General features: G+C 41.4%; 1 protein-coding gene across 1 annotated transcript in view; it reads left to right on the top strand.

Moving 5' to 3' along the window:
- tex264a (testis expressed 264, ER-phagy receptor a) overlaps positions 1-19968 on the top strand; it is a 79548-nt gene that overhangs the window by 10287 nt on the left and 49293 nt on the right. The window contains exon 2 of the mRNA XM_030420827.1: positions 6635-6856. Within this exon, the coding sequence (XP_030276687.1) occupies positions 6635-6856 (222 nt within the window). The remainder of the gene's footprint in view (positions 1-6634; positions 6857-19968) is intronic.

Below are 19968 nucleotides of genomic sequence, written 5' to 3'. Positions count from 1 at the left end.
ATCCCACCCTAGTAAGAGTACCTGCTTCATTGCAATTACTGCTCCATTAATTCCACTGCAAACCACCCATCACAGCATACCTGTTGTCCCAGTGCTGTGCAGCCCTATTAGTTTCAATTTCCTTCCTGGTGACTGTGTCTCTGCTGCCTTGTCCGCCTGCAGGAGGGCAAGTGGCTTCCAATCAGCCCAGACAGCTCAGACAGGTTAGGCGCCCCAACATGCTGAGGCGAAAGACAGCATCTTGTTGGGAGATTGCTTATCCTGTAGTCCTCTGTTCTTCTTGCTCCACATGTGTCAGGTTCTCTGCTTGTTCATGGAAGTGCCCTGAACGCCACCTGTCTTGGTACTTCTGATATAGAAATAAAATTATACTGTGTACTCAATGAGAGAGCTCCTCAGTAAAGGCAGTGATGTGTATTGTTATTATGATTGGACTTTAGATTAAGTAGGATTTGTGGGGGGCTGTTATGAGCTCTTCACAAACTTGGTGTTTATTTATATCGTTATCCTGGATATCATAACTCAATAACTGAAAAAGATTTGTTAGTCTGTGATAATGACAAAAATAACGTGTGATCTCAGGAAACAGACATATGGCGCGCAAGTAGTCGAGTGGTTAGAGCGCATGCCACATACGCAGCCGACCCCGGCTCGATTCCGGCCAGAGGTCTTTTGCTGCATGTCACATCCCCCTCTCTCTCCCATATTTCCTATCTGTCTACTGCTTTATAAAGGTGTCTATGCCAGGAAAAAAATCTTTAAAAAAACCCAGACATATAGTGATATAGTGAACTCGTTACAAGGAACAAGGAAACTGAGGTATCTCCTCAGTTTTCCCGTAACAACATGATAAAATGTTGTGGTATAACGGTGAACACATTGTGCCAATGACAGCACGAAGGGCAAGTTTGATGTTTTGCTCTCAAGCTCAACAGTTTTGCAATTTTTTGAAATTTCACTGGCACATTTAAGTTGTTAGATTGCATACTTTAAGAGGCAGAGAAAATCCTTGTTTTCTCCCTCATAGGAGTGCGACTATGTTGTCTTTACATGGTTTATATGATTCATTTAAAGAGTGAGCTGACGTTACGCTCTTTCAATGTTAATTGCTCCCACTCTGCTAATTTAGCTTTGCTTTTTGCTCCTCGGTCGCTTGGCAGTTGTGTTTTAACGAGCGTTGTAATGGACCTCGGTCAGGCAGGCAGAGTATGCTGCGCTCATTACGATCTCTGTCTTTAAGTCACAGTAAGGCGGAGTGGTGGCTGCCTGCTTGTCAACCCTTGTCCTCCCTGACCCGCTCACACTTCAGAAATGACCAACTGTAAATGGGGCCGGTGCTCCAAGCAATGTCACATCCCAGGTGGTGATAGCCAGGAGGGAAAGAGATTCAGGGCCAAGAGGAGCAAAGATGAAGAGAGTAAATCCTCATTACGTGCCTGCTAATAAAGAATTACCTCTGTCAGCCGTACCTTTTTATTGTCGGAGAGCCTTCATCCATCAAAAAAAGGCCCTTGTAGCCTCAAGCAAAGAATTGCTTTTGAAATTACTTTCTCTCCCAACAGGTCCTCGGAGACATGGCTTAGGGGAATCAGGTAGAGATGAGAATGGCACCATTTGTGCAGGAAAGCCATCTTAGTGTCCCGTGGGCCACAAGCTCTACCAAAGTTGGCTTTATGTGCCTTTTTTTCCTTCATTTTAACAAGCTCACTTAGCATAAGGAAATGCAGGGAGTGAATGTTTGCGTGAAATCAACAGAGACGTTGAGATGAAACGAGACATTTCTGTACATTCTGCAGTGTGCTTTCAGATTTTTACAAGTCACTGTTAACTGAATTGGCTTTCTGCAGCTCGGTACAGAATCACAATGCGTCAGTGTTCAGTTTCAGAGGTAAAAGCTCCACAGTCCTCCCCATTATCTGACTCTCTGCCACTCAACTCCAGCCAATCAAAAGCCACAGCCGGCTTTCCTTAGCTACCAGCAAGGAATGGAATCGCACGCTGTCTTCCAAATACACAGCTTTGGCAGCAGCTGACTTTAAGAGCACCGCTGCGCAGCACGGACAGCATCTGAGAATTTCTACCTCTTGCGGTGTTGATTTCAGACACACACAAAACAACTTTGGTGGGGAAGACGAGACAAGTCAAGTACATGGAGTGGTGTTCCTCTCTTTCCTAATTGCCTGCAGTCTCAGGGGTGGGTTATCTGGAGGGAAACAGAGATGAGATGCAGTCAGGGCTGCTGTTTGTTCTTGCCACTGTGTGGGATGTGAATGATAGCTGGAGCCCTGAATGATATCATTAGTGAACTACTGGTTTGGCTAACAGACTGTAGTCTATCAGTGCGGAGAGCATGAGAGATAGCGAGATGGTAAGATACAGAAACAAGGCTGTGGGAGGACAGTTGTTATCCCCTCTGTGTTTGGATGGTTATTGTTGCTTCTTATCATAGACCACCAGTGTTGACAGGGAGTAGCTCTGTGCAGCAGGCTTGTTGACAGCCCATACGTTTGATGCCTTCATGTAGGAGAGGGAGTGATGCAGAGCAACTGCTGCACATAAATCCTTTTAGATGAGGATGTACAATACACAATGAATTTGTTAACAAAAGGCAGAGAAACAATTACATTAGCATGGCATATAGGGAACAGTAATTTAGTCTTAATATAGTAAAGATGATATATGTATTGTTACTGTTAAAGACAATGTCCAAATTAATGATATATGATAATAAGCTAAATGTGATCAAAAACAGTTTTTGTTTAGTTGTATAAAATGTTTTGATTTATTACATAACAATGGAAATGTATATTGCAATGTTGATTTATATGGGTTCAGCTCCAGACCCCCTGTGACATATTTGACATATGATGAATACAGATGTCCACTTAATTTTTTAATCGTCATGGCGATATAAAGATGCGTGACAGACACAAAGTAAAAGACTGCCTGAAACAGGATGAATGAGAAAACCATTTTATTTAAACACACCATTCATTCACACTTAGTATGTGAACCTTTGAGCCATCAGCTGGAGCCCTGGGTGGATGGTTCATACATTCACAGCAGTCGGCCAAACAGAACTCACACTGGATCCTGAGGGGGATCACTTTAAACTCAAACTGAAGCAATGTTTGAAGAGGGATCAGTTGTGTAGTCATGAATGATCTGGTACTTTTTGTTTTATGGTGTTTTGTTATACTGTATCACAGATAGTGTTTTATATTCTGCCTGTATGTATTGCTGAGTTGCTGAGTGATTGTCTGTTGTGTATTTGTTGTTGAATTTGATGTATTTAAAGGCCCTTTTAGGGACAGGCCTTGCAGATGAGCTTTGGCTATAAATGCCAAAGCTCATCGTGTCTGAAATCAACACCGCAAGAGGTAGAAATTCTCAGATGCTGTCCGTGCTGCGCAGCGGTGCTCTTAAAGTCAGCTGCTGCCAAAGCTGTGTATTTGGAAGACAGCGTGCGATTCCATTCCTTGCTGGTAGCTAAGGAAAGCCGGCTGTGTAGTATCAATTTATGCTATGTACTTGTCTCAATACAAATAAACATTGAATAAATAAATACATAAATAAATACATAAATAATTAAGATGAAGCCCCCGCTAACTGTCATATACCCTCAGATAAATTGTCACTTCGGTGGCGGTTGTGAGGTTAGCTAGCACGACAGTTGAAGAAGGATAAAAAAGCAAATGTGGGCATTTCAGTGTTTATTAATTTATTGCAAGTCATATCGTCATTGCAATATTTTAAAAAGAGTTAACTTATGTCTACTGCCATGCTGTTATACTTGTAAGGCCGCACAGCAATACTTTCAGCAAAACACTTATGTCATCATGCTAACATTCCTTCAAAGTAATGTTAAGCAATGATGTGTTGCAGGTTGGTGATGTCCACCATCTTAGTTTAGCGCGTGATCATGCTAACATTTACTAATTAGCATTAAACATAGGGTTATAACTGAGGCAGATGGAATGTTATTTGTTTTGCTAGTTGATGGTTATTTGCAAAAGAAAAAGGCAGGTGATCAAGTTGGTGATATTGATATGGTTTCTGACTCCATAGACTCATTTTAACATGCGATCTCGTCAATAGGCTATATGTTACCAGGGTTTAAAATAGAACTGTCTACTTTACTTACACAGCTGTTGAGAAAGACTGTTTTTGCAGTGACTCACTACTTCATTGTCAGTAAATCTAATACATCTCATGGTGCCTTGAATGAATAAATCCCTGTCAGAAGCAGGGGATCTGTGTTCTCTGACTCACTGTTCAACATGGTGGCAAGGGTCTCTGTCAGGTGACAGCAAAGATTATCTGCTCACACAGAACAGGCACTGTCAGTCATTATTATTACCAACACGACGCAGACATTAAGAGGCCATGAGGGTTAGGGGTGGGATGATCAAATAGACCTATCTCAGCCGGGGGGGATCTCATCGGCAGCCAACCGTGCTGAATTACGCCACAAAAGCTGCTGTATGAACAAAGTAGGACAGGAACAGTGTGCAGCCGCACAATGCAGGCCGCACAAAAATATCTCTGAATGTGAGAAATGAGATGGAAAAGAAGAGAAGGTTGTGGCGTTTAGATGTGTTAATTATGCGAAGATGCCAGGGACATGAAGATGAGTGTTGCTGGCTTCCATCTGTGCCCCCTCAGTGCCAGCCCTTCACAGACCGCCACTGTCACAGAGCACAAACCAGCAGCAAGTCGTAAAGGACCAGACCAGGGTTTTTGTGTATTTTATCCCACCTACTTGAAATTACATATACTCTGTGTATTTTTTTTCTTTTATCTCTGATGCTGTTAATCCTGCTGTTAAGACACGCTCTGGTTCCCAGTTTTCAGCACGGAAAAAAAAATCTATGATTGATGATTGAAAATGCAAGGTTCATTTTCAATCATCAATTTGGAATAGTGATGCTAATAATAATTATAAATCGATTAACCACTGTTAAGACTTAAACTGATTAAAATGTTTTAACCGACAATCAGAGATGGGTAGAAATAAATTAAAGAGCATCTTTAAAACCTCCAGTTAACAGATGATTAATTGTTAAAGCAGCCGACTGTCACTTAAAGAAATTGCTTGAAATGTCCTAAAAGATTGTTTGTGTTAACATGATGTTACTCATTACTATGACTGCAACTGCTAAAATCAAAATTGTATAGATAAATAAATATGCCATTGAATGCACCAAAAATAAATGTAGGAATTCTTTATTAGTTATTAGGATTTTTTGAAGATAAATATTTTCATTGGTTTCTGCATTTATTAAGTTGCTTATTACGTAAATACATTTAAGGGACTCTGATCTTGATCATAATTTATGCAGAAATTGTTGTCATACTGTGCAGAAATGAATGGAAAACAGTGTGATGTGGCTAGTTTCCTGAGGCCTATTAGATTATTGCTCTGCGAATAATCTGTGCATAATATCTTACAACAGTGTGCCATTGTTATTGGCAGTTGCCTAAATGAATGATGACAGTAATAATAATTACAAATGAATTTGGCCCCTTCAGTGTCTGGAAGTTGGGTTACATTTACTTAGACATCTAACATGTTATGGCAAGATCTAGAAAACTGAAGTGATTTTTAGTTAACTGACAAAAACATGCAGAAAAGGGGAAAAAAAGCCTGTATGGTCCTTCAGCAGCAGCAGCAGCAGCAGCAGCAGCTCCCACTGAATGTGTGAATGTGATTGTCTGCAGACAGATGTGAGTGGGAGAATCTCTGTCAGATCCTCTTCTGACTGACAATTCGCTCAGTGATTGTGATCGCTGTGTCTCTCTCATCTGCATGCAGACATGTGGGCACATAAAGAAACATTATTGTGGCAGAGAGACGCTTTGTAGCGACGGAGACCAAACCTCCGTGTCGGCTTGAATCAGCTCTGCTTAAGTGTCATCAGGCAAGACAACAAAACAATCCCTGCATGTTTCAGGGTTTGCTGTTCTGAAGCAAAATCTACAATTATTTTTATTTTTTTGTTGGGGGGGGGGGGGGGCAAATATCTCAGTATTAATAGTCCTGACCAGCTCCACGACACCACGACATTGTGAAGGTTTATCAACTTTTCCTAATTTCCAAAATATTTGTAGTCGAGAAGAAATAATGTGTGGTTGCAACCATTTGTTAATTTTCTCATGAAACCTGGTTAAAATGCAAAAAAGGTCAAATCAAAGAGTTATTATTATTGTACTTTTAATAATGTCAACATGGTACACAGTGTTAAATTCGTGACCATACCTTGACTAACATGCTTCTCAGCTAAGATACAGTATGAACTGCCACATATGTGAGCTGGCTGTTGGAGGTCTACCAGCCTTCTGTCCAGTGCCACTCGACGTTGCTATGTCTTCACAAGTTTAAATCAAACAAGTTCTATTTTTACGTTTGTGCTTTGTGCTGATGGAGCATTAACCTCCCCTGTCACCTAGTGTTATTGATAGTTATGTGTCCAATAGGAACATATTGTTCTTTCAACAGACGCTGTTGAGCTGCGATGTGTTTGATGGTTGTATTAATAAGTTGTTGGTGCTCTGAGGTGACAGACTGAAGTGTTTTAAGTGGGATTATAAATGTATATATGTATGATATATATCCATTCTTTCCCCCCTTCAGAGGCCGGCAGAGAAATGCCGCTATGTGGTGGGCAGTGTCCTGTCTGAGGGAGAAGAGAAGCCCGATGAAGAACTGCAGAAGCTGTATGAGCAGTTTGGCTTCAAGGTGTTTTCTCTGCCTGAAGTGAGCCACGCTGTGACCACCAGCTTCCCCTGCACCACCCCTCTGTCCCACGTGCTGGGACCTTACAGGGTCTACCCCAGGCTTGATTCCTACATTGAGGTACGGACAGTATGAATGTGGATATACTAAAACTGTTACCAATGGAGTCTTTAGCCACGTAGTATCAATGTTATCTCTTTTATTGAAAAATCATAGTGGTAATGTTTTGAAAAGTGTGCATGTCTCCAGTGTTTACAGTTTGTGTTTACTTATTTTGTAGCCCTCTCCCACTTGAAAATGTACGACGGGGATATTCTTCTATTCTCTTTCTTATGTTCTTTTTATGCCGTGAATGACAATCGTCTTGTGATCATATCTGTCCTACTTTCTGCTTCCTGCTTGTCAAAAGACCCTAACTCATCTGTTGTTTAATTCATCACATGAGCAGATGAGCTCCTGAACATACTAAGAATAGATGAAGTAGTAGGAAATGAAGGTACGTCTGAAGTCCTGCGGCCCATGTGCTGGGCCCCATGTCCTCAGGACAGGCCTCAAAAAGCTATTGACATTTACTGATGACATTTACACACATGGATTCATTTAGGGGCATCCCACTGCATGAATAATGCTCCATGCGTGCCGGTGTGTGAGCACACGCACGTGCGTACTCGCACGCCATCCATCTGTTTTTGTAAGCTTTTGTCTTTTAACAGGAGGAAAAATAAGTTGTATGTACCATCATGTCTTCTCACATGTACTTTCTGTGGGTGAAACTAATTTTTCTTTCTCTTATTCATGAGGGTGGGAGAAATGGCGTTCACACAAAACTGTTCAACGGCAAGAGGGTTCACATTTGAGTGCAGAAATTCATTAGTGTTACTCTCTAACTCTGTGAACCTTTTTTGTGTGTGATCAGTAAACTGCAGTGTTTGATTTGCCCAATGCATCAACAGCATGTGATGGTTCCACTGTGCCATAGGAGTCGTGCTTTACTGCGTTGAGTCCTCAATCTGCTGCTTTGTTGTGACGAACACGCGACAGTAAAGGGGGTTGAGGACCCCGCTGATCGTTCATTGGCTGAATTTAGCTCTGCCAGCAAATCAAAGCCATGCTAAAGATAGCCCGTGTGTTGTAGGCAGACCATTTTTGAAAGGTCTTGGTTGTATAATTGACGTTCATCCTGGCCTTGATACAGAGTTTATTTTACTAGGTAGCTGAAATTCCTTGCACTGATGACAAAGTCTGTAACGTGTTTATTTGTAAGAAAACACAAAAGCTTTACTGTAAATAATGTGGGATTAGGTTGAAAAATGGATTTAAACACCGTCTCCCATTTTGGTTTGGATTATTCTCCTTATACAGTCAGCAGCTGCTTCTTTTCACCTGCCCTGGGAGTCTTACACTCAGATATCACCACCCTGAAGACAGGCAGCTCGACCATGAAGTGGAGGTTGCTAGCCCACCGACCAAGGAACCTTAAAAAAAGAGGGGTCATTATGCCACTGAATCTTGTTTTGGTGCCAGACTTTGTTTATCGCTGTATTGTAAGCTATGTGAGATGCCAGGAGAAAGGCACAAAAACCCGACATATCTACGTAGTATGACTTCTGATGAAGTAATGCCTCCAGGAATATGAGAGAAGCCACTTCAGAGAGCAGGTTAACGACTGATTTTGTTTGGTAAAGGCTCCTGTTTGCAGTGTAATTGCAGTCTTATCAGGGATATTTGGCCGGACCTGCCACGCTAAGCCCTGTCAATCATTTGGGGGAAAAAAAATTGTCATTAACCTGCTCTCTGAGGTGGGTTCTTTCATTTTCTGGAGGCAAATGATCCCCTGTTGGCTTCCCACCATGTAAACACTAACGCATGTTTTTGTTGCTGTTTGGGTGAGCTGGGAGCGCTGTTGCCAGAAAAAATTACTTTAGTTGCATTAAAACAATGAGTTCAAATTAACCCTTTTACACATTAAGGATGCAGTGGTGATATCACTCCTGACCTACAAATTCTAATCCTTAAGGAACCACTGTCTGGTCAACTTATCATAGTTTACCAGCTTTCTCATCTTTTTTGCAGTTTGGTCTCTGCGGCACTTTGCACACTGTAACAGCCGACATCAGAGGTCAGGACAAACTCTTAACATGTGCATTGACACAGACTAAGCGGTCTGAAGGCATAGTATTCCCTTTTAGGCTCCAGAGCTGTTACATAATCATGGCCAGTGTCAGTGTGAATCTTCTGTGAACGTGCAGCTCGGGTTGTCAAGCTAGCTGATAACACCGTAGAGAAAAGCATGAGTTTTTACTCCATCACACTTGTTGGCAATACGGCAGACGTGCTTGTCGCAGCCCATCAGTTGACCTGAGTGCTGTGACAGGTTGTTAAGGAGCTGCTCTCGTACACTACATGGGTTAATAACACACTAACATCCAGTTTGAGCTGTGAAGTGGCAAGTGCACTATGCATACTAGCTAGAGTGAGGATAATGAATAATGGAGCATGATTTTGAGAGGCTTGGTTAGAGAGTGGTATGTGAATGTGCTAGAAATGTGTGCCTATATACTGCATGTATGATTAATTAAGTGAGGGAAACACGTGTGTGTGTGTGTGTGTGTGTGTGTGTGACGTACCTTTGTACCCCATGTATACTGTAACTTCCGAATTTTATGCTACATTTATGCTACTCTATGAACAAACACAAAAATGGAACTGCAACAAGCTGTAATATCATTGTTTTATCGAGTAGATATTAGTAACATAGATGTGTGAGGAAACATTGCTTACACATCCAGAAGACACAGAGCTCAGTTAGCATTCAAAATGTTGAATACCTAAAGGTAAATACGTACTTTGGTGACATGGCCGGAACATCTGAACACGCTGTTTGCAAGTCACGTGATTCCGATGACAAGTCAAATTCAGATGAAGTCAAAAGTAGAATGGAGGAACGTTGGTTATTCTTGCTATTCATTGTTGCTGAAGGGTTACTGATCAGTTACAGGGGAACAATTAAAGCTAAAGAAAGGGAAAAAACAGTAACTGGTGTTATAAAGTAGAAGGGACAGTTAGGCTTAATAGTAGCCACAACGATACAAAGTTACCTTTGATGAAGTGGTCAATGCACAAATGAACATTATCAGACTCTGCTCCTTCGGGACGGCAGACAAAAATTTGGCAACCATTAATGATGAAACCACAGGCTGCAGGTATGACTACATCTTTCACTATGTATTAAAAATCACTTCTTGCACCATAGGAGTGGGGCGAAATTACCTTAAAGTTTTTGTTTTATTTTGCGGTAAAAATAAAAGGTATACTCCACTTAAACGAGATTCAACCTTTTTACACTATTAGCAATGTAAGGGAACATATCTTAAGGAAGAAACAAACAACGTGTTTGTTGGTGTCCAATACGAGCAAAAATGATAAAATAAAAATCCAATGGATGTTCGACTTCCTTGGATGGCGGGAGTAGATGAAGATGTTAGTGTCGGTTCTCGCTGATGACAGCACAAATTGGGGTGCTTTAGCAGCAAGGAAAACAGTAGTTTCTGGATGTAACTGTAGTTCTATGAGTACGTGTTTAGCCCTCTTAACTGCCTGTTATCACAGCCACAGCTGAAACACTTTTGAAGGTCTTGCAGACTTAACTTTTACCTTTGGATAATCAGCAGTATGAACTCTGAACACAATTGGCATTCATTTGAAGTCATGTTTCTGGCCACCTGTAAAATGTCCAATATTCACATTTTTAAAACTCTGCTTTGCTCCTCACTACCTCCTGAGGGGAAAGAAAACTAATTCTTTAGCTGCTTCATACTCCACTATGTTCACTAGCTAGGTAATAATTGTATGGTTCGTTTGGCACTATGAAGGTAGCATACAGCAGGCTTATCAGAGTTTTTTTAATCCTGCAAGAGGAATAGACCAAAATTGTTTGCTAAACCACACTAAAATGCAAGGTATCACCAGGAATTATTACCTGACTGGATCACCACACAACAGAGTTGGGCGGTATTTCCTGTCACTATGCGCGACTCATATCAAACTTTGATTACTGCAGCTTTAAGCCTTGAAATCCTCAGTCAAATTATGCAAACCAGTGCTGCCAGCGACACTTGGGAGGCCAGACTTGTGAGGTGGGCTTAGTGTCTGGCTGTGTGCCCGGCCTTCAGCGTGAAAGTGCTTTCTCTGAGACTCTATACGACTCCTGGCCTCCACAGTGCCTCACTTATCAGACAGCAGGTTAAGTGCATAACTGCCCTTTTTCACTTCAATGCTTTTCTCCGGCCCAACAGCGCCATCTCCACACCAGCTTACCTTGCCTTATCTCTTCCCCACACAACACTTAAGCTACACACTCGCACACACAGGGAGGTAAAATTGTGGCTTAGAAGATCTGAAGTAGTTGATAGTTGTTCTCTGTGTTTAATCCTGATGTTCTGAATGCGCTGTCAATAATCACAGGGTATCAATGGATTTGTGGTTTCGGCTGAATGTGAGGTCTTGGTAATTCAGCTCGGCATCTGTGTATTCATGCCAGTCTAAATGACAGCAAGTGAGTGAGTGGGTATTGGCACAGGATGCTTGGGATCGTGTCATTTCCCATCTAAAAGGCCTGTGGTGAAAGACGGAAATATGAGCAGATAAAGAAGTAGCTGTCACACTATATTATAGGATTTGTCAAAAGCACCTTTTTCAGGATCTAAACAATGGAAGTAAACAATCATTGGGCTGTTATTTTGGTGTCTGCGTCAAACAAAACTCCCAACAGTTCCTGTTAGGAGAAAGAAGATGAGAAACAGATAGCTCCCGTCCGATTGGTAATCCATTTATCTGAATCAAGCTTAAAGCATCATAAAAGCATCATCATTTTATCAGATTTCACTCCAAACTCAAACTTTGCCTTGCAGGTCCCACAACAATTAAAATGCATCTATAAAGCCCCATAGAATATCTTGGTTGTGTTCTATTGTTGTGCTGTTTGGTTGTTTACATTGTGTATATAGAGAAATGATGTTATATTTAGAGGGAATAATAAGCAGTGCTGTCACAATTTCAGCTCATATACACATACAAAGATTTAATGTTTTAAATTTACTGTCTAGAAATAAAGTCCAAGCAGTTTACCACTGTCACAATCATAAACGACAAGAATATTGTACAGAGCTCAGCATGAATTACTAATCACAGGATATGAACCCACACAGTTTTAGGTATATGGGTTTTTTGTGTCGCCAGTTGTGCAGCAGGTGAAGATAATAACATTCAGGAGTTTGTACCTAAACAGCAGTCTGGAGCTTTCTGGAGTCTTATGGAGGAGGGCTCCTGGAGACTCTGTAGTTCTGCTTGGGGAACTTAAATGTTCGCATGGAGTGCATCTATGAAGATAAACGGACTGATACGCACCCAGGTGGTCTGAATAAAAGTAAATGATGGCAAATTGGGCCTGCAGTTCTCTGCAATGTGCTCATTTACTCACACTTGGTCACCGTAGGCAAATGACTGAAGATCAATGATCATTAAACGGGCCTACCATCAGATAGCTCCATTGGTGGATGGAGAAGGAAGCTGCTGAAAAGACCTGGTTGGATTGGAATTGTTGCCCTAAAAGCTTAATTTCACCTCACGGAACTAAAGCAGTGGAAATTCCTTTGTCTGCTAATACAAAGTATGCCAAGCTTAATGATCTTGAAAATTCCAGATAAAAATATCTGGTGTGACTTAAGTATATGTTATCACTGTGCTGATGTTAAATTCTGGTGTCAACTCCTCGCCTCTTGGTGTCTGTTTTCACCTCTTCAGTTAGTGGCACCTCCCCGCTCTCCCTGAGTGTTGATTTCTCACCTCCGTTCTGCTCATGGTTTATTCACCAGCCACTTTTCTCCGTCTTCTTTGATGTTATTATTTGTTGAATTAAATATAAAGTATTTGCTTTGCTTGTCCACAGCATCTATATTTCAAGCAATGGCCTGATTAGGGGTTAGCCAGTGGAACTGCGCTGATTTTCAGGTGTATCCACCGTGTAAACAACAACTGAGATGCCCCTCCGCTCTGGTTAGATGCTTCTGTTGGTGAATATAAATGTGTCTGCTCAGTCACTTCCTCTGCACTGCTAATGGCAAAATGGATCCTGAATTATGGAGTCATACCATTTTTATCCTCCTTTACATTCCCTCTCGGTCTCTAGAAAGTTTTTATTTTTAGTATGTTGCTTCTTCTCGTCTTTGTGTGTGTGGCTCATCAACTTTATGCTGTCTGTCAGTCAACCAGCAGGATAGTGAATGGGGAATGAGGATGCTCCTGTAAAACAACCGCGTTTCTACCACCCCCACCAGCAACACACAGTTCTGTCTGTACTGAACACACGTCCACAGAAACACACACACAGGCCATTTGTTAATGATAATCCTAAATGATGTTGCATGGTTATAAAGACAATTATTTCCCTCTCAAAGTCAGGTAAAGGAATCCTCCCACTCGCTGCCTCACACCCCAGCATTTCTGAATATCACGCTTTATATTACAGCTCTTTTTTTTTTTCTGTTCTCTGGCTGACGGAGCTGAATTCAGGTACCAATTTGAAGAATGAATTGTTATGCAGATAGCAACTCGTTTCTTTTGGCTTTGTTCTATAGCATACTGACAGCACACACACACTCACAGAACCATCTGGGCTCATAGATAGTATAGCCTCTTAAAGGCTCTCTGTGGTATCTGATTATCTATTCAGGATTATTTTGAGGCATTGTTCAGAGATTGTGTTTTATTCCTTTTTGTCCTGACTTCCCCACCTGTCTCATTGTGCGAAGTACACGATAATGCAATATGCTAATAGGCTTTCCTCTCCTAATTATTTCGGATGGATGCTGCAACGGAGAGGGGGCTTAACAAGACGGGGTTAACAGGTAATATTTTGACATAGGGAAAGAGGGCATCACATTGAAGTGTAATTGCACAAATTTAGTTTTCAACAATGAGCTTGGAGTAAAATATTTTGGAATAGTTTGGTTTTGGGTCAGGCATGTCACCTGTAATGGCCGATAAATGCTTTCAAAATGAAATATTGCCATCGGCCCAAAATAAACATTTCTGCAGATTTGACAGGCCAATAAGACAGTGCTTTATATATGCACACACCATGTTGAACTTTGTAGTCTAGACTAAGTAGTTTTCTTATTTTTCCCAGTGAATGTGCATATTTTAAAGAAATATTTGCATCTGCCTGTGGGCCATAGCAGTCATTTTAGGCATAATAATATGGTAATTCTTCTACAGAAGAGACTCTGTGCTCTCTGCTGTTCTCTGCGGCCAAAATGAGTTGGAAAATATCGGCATATCGGACCAAAATGGATGGAGATCATCCATCCCTTGTTTTAAAGTTTAAAGTTACATTTTTTTCTGCTGACCCAGAATGAGACAAACCTTCAGATCCTTTGTTACATCTCTGTATACAGTTTGAGGCTGAGATGAGCTCATTTTATGGATATCTGTGGGGTCAGAAAGGAGCTCTTCAGCATACGCTGCCTTCAGAGGCTGTTTTTAAAGAAATGTAAGATTTTGCCTCACTGGAAGAAATAGAAAAAAAAAAGAGGCTAAGAATAATTATGAGGGATGAATGACTTCTCAGAGGAAATGAAAAGTCAGTACAATGATTGATTGAGTTAAACATGTCGATATCTGTACTTGTTTGTCAGAATCTGCATTGGGTAGCTGACTGAAGTTTATTCATGGAATTTGATAAAAACGCTCTAGCCTGACCAATTCTCGACCGATGCTTATACTGATATTTGGGAGAAAATAATTCCAACTTCTACACATGAGCTGACAAACATTTTTTTAATGAACCCTCAAAAGAGGTTTCCAAACATCTGTGACAAATATATGTATCAGAGAGACATATATTTTACAGTTTAATACTGAACTTAATTTTCTACAAAAAACAGTAAGGTTTACTGGGAATTTTAATGATTCTAAATTACTCCCAAGCAAAACTTCCTGTAAAAGCAAAAAAATCATTTCTGCAGATGCCACACAGCATAAACACCAGTACCGTTATACATGTGATAGGCCAGTATCGTGTGATAATATCAGCCAGCTGACAAATCCGTCTGATTCTGTAAAAAATTTACAATTTTCTTAGTCCTGTGATCAAAAACATTGAACTGAGGCTCAATTTCGAAGCTGCTCTGTAAATAGTTTTCTAAACAATAATAAAAAAAGCAAGTTCTGATCAACCCATCCCAATTTGAACTGTAAACTCCTGATTAGTCCCACCCACGTCCTGTTTAAACCTTGCAGAATGATAGTAATAATAAGGGTACAGATGATTAAATTGGAAAGATAATAACTTGTTAATAACTTTGTAAACAGTTTCTTGGAATTTTTTCTGTTGCTATCTCTTTCCCACCTATTGACCCCCTTGATGCACTCCTGCACATTCCACCAGGACACCACAGCATCCAACAGCCGCGTTGTGCGTCCACATTTTTTGGCACTCTTTTGTGTGCATCATCACCAGCCTTAATGAGGTTTTATAAGGGTCTACATGGACCCTCCAGGCTCCTTTTTGTTATCCCAAAGGGAAATGGAGGCAGGGGGCGCAGGCGTGGCCGGATTCTACATCTTTAATGCCCCCTAGGCTCACGGCACAGACTCCCTTTAACTGCTCTCTGTTCAGCGATTTCTGCGTGGGATGGTGCAGAATCATTGCAGGGGTTGTGGCTGCACTGGCATCAAAGTGCAGAGAAGCAGAGTAAGAGTCAATAAGCGACGTGCGAGCGTGTGAGCAAGCATGTGTCTCCGCGTCTGTTTGCTGGGGACCTTGGTGAAAATTTGGAGTTAGAGGAGACTCGTATCTGTCTGCTCTTTGTCTGCTTGTGTCTGTGTGCTTTAAAATGCAGGTTGTGGTGAGAGCAAGATGCGTCTCCTTCAATATTAATGCTGTCATTCCACAGCATTGTTCCCTCCATTACATTTTTATTGGTTAACACTTCTTGTTTCTTGAGGGCTCTCAATAATAATAATAATAATAATAATAGCAGAGAGTGACAGCCCCGACACTGAGGCAGCTTCTGACCTGCCATTATTCATATCGCGTGTTTACTGTTAATATGCCTTGTTATTCCTTCATTCTGCCATTTGACAGTCTGTGGAGGAAACACTTGGCTGTAGATGCACAGGGCTATATTTAGGCACCAGTGACGCTGATGACATTTTCAACCCTTCTTTTCCTTTTCTTACCTACAAGGACTGAGCTCCGATGCACCGAAGCCATGTGTACACACTGGGTTCTTCCCAAAATTCATGCCTTTGCCTTACCAGACTCTCAGAGAATTACAGCAGCTCAAGTAATATGTTATCAAGTTTTTCATCCAGAACCTTGTCCTTGGTTACATCCAAACCTCTTACCATGAAATCTTGAAGGCTATGAAAAACTGTAGCATTTTAGGGCTTCTGTATTCACGAAAGAGGCTGAATGCCAGTTTATATACATTTAATGATCAAAGCATAATTTGACCTTTTCTAATGGTGGAAAGTAAGTTAGTATATTAAAGTACCGTACTTAACGTTGCTGTATGAAAGAATTGGCCACCTGCCGGATGCTACTCAAAACAACTAAGGGGGCAGCATATCACCAGAGTAACCGCTAACTGCAGCTAACTGTAGCTGCCTTTACCTAGTTACCTCAGTTTGCTGTGCAGCTAGTAATCAGGACTTGGGAGTTCAGAGAGCTGGGGAAACATTGGCACTGACACTTACACTGTTGGCACAGGAGCTTTGGACCAGAACAGAACAGGACTAGCTTGTTAGCATGCTAACCTCTCCAACACAATATTCAGATGTCCTCACATCAGTTCAGTTCTAAAATGGTCTTTAATTTAACTGCCTATCGGCTCCAAAGGCTGAGGAATAAAGGTTTCAGTGAACAGTTCTGTCAAGTTTTTCAGAAAACCCTCAGGTTTAATTGGATGTTTTCGAATAATACCTTCGATTTTAGACTGTATATTTAACCGGCACCCAAGGTCTTAAAGGGCTAAATGAATAGTTTGATTTTTTTGTGAAATAATCTTATTTTCCTACAGAACAACAGCAATAGTAGCTGTAGTTCCTTTAGGTATTTTCATTTTCTTAGACCTTTCAAGACCCTGTTGTAAACATTTAAGCGGCCCCAGGCTTTAATTATTCTAGCAGTATTGTAATGCTGCTCTCAGGCTGCTACTCTTAGTGACAATCCAGTGATGCAGTAAGTGAGGTTGATAGCAGGCAGAAGCGATTGTGGTGTTATTATTGATTCCTGCTTCCCTTCCAGCTCTGGGATACTCTTCCCTCTGAAACTCCAGCTGGGCATCACGCACCATGCTGCCAATTAGACTCTTGCTAGTGAGCACACTCTGACAGGTAGTGTTTTCATTCTTGTATTTGTGACCAGCGTGTATTTTTGTCTGGTTCTGGTTCCGCTGAGAGTTAAATCAGCCTCTCACATCTTTCTGACCGAATCGGCTCCATCTGTACCGATGTGAACGATGGTTGCTATGGCAATATGTCGTCGAGAAATAGCAAATTTGTGTTTTTGACGCGAAGTATGCTTACAGGTATTGATTGCATGTTAGGTATTTAACACGTCCTTGAAATTCTAACTTTTGAACGTGCCTTTTAGCCGCTGCTGTGATGAATAAATGCATAGCACATAATGTTTTCTTGATATTCAGCGTGGTCCTTTTCTTATACAGATTAAAACTCATGCTCTGACCTGACACAGAAAACTAATAATGATCTGCTCGCATGTGTGGGCCTTCCCTCTTTCATTTGCATGTGGAGGGCAGCTTGAATGCGAGACTGAGGCAGTGGTACATTTAAAAAAAGAGGAGAGTTTGGATGGCAGAGGCGTCGTGCATCCACGGGTATCCGGTATTCGCCCATCTGAATGTGCAATCCCTCTTTGGATGCGCCATTAACCTCTCCGCAAACACATGCTCTCACAAAATCGTGTTTGTGTGTGTCAAGTAGCTCATTCGTCAGATAGCTCAGTGAGGTTTATTGACTTGATTTCAGCCTATTACATCCAGCTAAGTCGGCAAGGACATCTTGGCCTTTCAAAAGAAGTTCATGGCCTTTAAGATGCAATTCTCCACAGGAACTTTGGGCTCAGTCTAAGTCCGTCTGTTTGAAGTAGCAGATTGTGAAAGGGTGGGTTAGTGAAGATTAGGCATATCTTTGCATCGTCATCCTGAGAGGAGGTGCCGTTGAGGCAGTACACTTTTTAGCTTAAACATGGATAGGCTGCTCTGATGACATCACACAGAGCAGAGAGAGGAATAAGAGCAAGTACAGAAGAGCAGCCATGTCCTCTTTACTTCCTCTTTGGTTGATCTTATTTTTGTTTTGGAAAGCTACTGATGCAACTGTAAGCTTGAATGTCTTGTTTCTTAGTTTATCACTAAAACTCTGTTCCTCTTCATGCTGGCCTCTTCTTTGAAAATGCCATTCAGTATTGAGCCATGGCCCTGTCTGCATTCAGATCCTTGCGTGAGTAAAAAGTATGTTAGGTTTTTTACTTCAAGTATCACATGTAAAAGTGCTCATAGTCAAAAACAAAGTCAATATACAAAGTCATTAAACAATACAAAGTTGTTTAATGAAGTATAGTTTGCAGTCCCTCTATGCTTCTATTCAAACAGAAATTAAATAATAAATTAGACTAATAAATAACAAATAAGACAGTTTTTTAGATTTTAAATGCAGATGATGATGAGTTAAGGAGTCTCACAGCGTGAAGGAAGAAGCCGCTCTGTGGTCTGATGGTACTGCAGCGGATACTGCTGGATCTCTGTGACAGACTGTTGCTGGGGTGGGGTGATGTCCTTTAGTATCCTTTGGGTTCTGTGCAGACATCTCACTTCACCGATGTCACTTTTGCTCTGTAGATGGGTACCAGTGATGTTCTGGGCGGTTTTAATCACCCGCTGCAGAACCTTCCTGTCCTGGGCCTTGCACAGCCTGTGTTTCCAGTCAATAGTTCACAAGAACTTGGCACAGAAATTTAGCTTTCTTATGTTGACTTGCTCCAGCAGTACCAACCCCCCCCCCCGAGCAAGCCCATGTAGCTCAGTTGGTGAGGGGAGGATGAGATCTGTCTCACTGTATTTTAAATTCTTCCCAAGTCTCCACCATGGCAGCTATTCTCACTTCAATCAAAGGTCTCTATATCTGCCCACAAATGATGGTAAAACATTGATCTCCACCTCCAGATAGCCCCCCCCCCTGAGGTCAGAAGGATATTGTCCTGTGGACCACATGAATCCCGTCCCCTCTATCAGGCAGTCATTTTGCCTCACTGGCTGTCCCGCAGTGAAAAGGCCACACCGCCTTGCCACTGTGGGTGAGCAAATATTAAATAGATGCCAGATTAGTGAGAAGGACCCCTCTGGGTGGAACATACGGCAGCTAATCCACAACCCTGTGGCTGTGGAGACTCAGGAGAAGAGCAGGAGCAGAGGTGTCAAAACACATCATCTGCTGACATTTTCTAAAAATGTGTTACAAGTATAGCTTTTTCTTGTCTCTTGATTTTATAGCTGCTGTTGTGCTGCGGAGCCTTTCTCTGTGTGTTTGTTTGTTTTCCAGTGGATGCACACTAAGATGTTGAGCTTATGTAAAGTAGCCACACAAACACACACTGGCCTTTGGGTAGTTCTGTACTGACAACAAGGGAAAGCAGTAACATTGGGGGAGACGTGGCATGCTGTGTTTATGTTGCAGTAGTGGTAATAATCTGCTAGCTCTATGCTGGATGTCGTTTAAGTGCAACTGGTTTAACAGTGATACTGTGGTTCTTGCCTCCTTTATTTTGCATTGATGTTTTGCCTTTTAAACATTGATGTAATGGTAGTTCGAGTACATTGGCTCTCTTATAGGGACGGAACAGATTCTTAACTGTGCTCTGCAAATATTTTAAATCAACTAAAAGTACCTTAACATACAGAATCTTATATGCATGTTTTTTTCATTTTAGCTCAAAGCAAACAATGTCCTTTAAACAATCATCATCACATCATTTGCTGTTTGTCTGTTGTGTGATTTTCGATGCCTGCTTGTCTTTCATGGCAGCATTCTCATGATTATTTACCTACAGCCAGCATTTATCCTTCCCATGCATGATACATTCTTCAACAACCCAATCACCAGAATAAATGTTAGGAAAGTACATTTCTGCATTATTTCTACATTACTAT

Source organism: Sparus aurata, chromosome 6 (assembly GCF_900880675.1).
Source record: "Sparus aurata chromosome 6, fSpaAur1.1, whole genome shotgun sequence".
Taxonomy (NCBI): Eukaryota; Metazoa; Chordata; class Actinopteri; order Spariformes; family Sparidae; genus Sparus; species Sparus aurata.
Note: the sequence above shows the minus strand (reverse complement) of the source record. Positions and strands in the feature narration are given on the sequence as shown.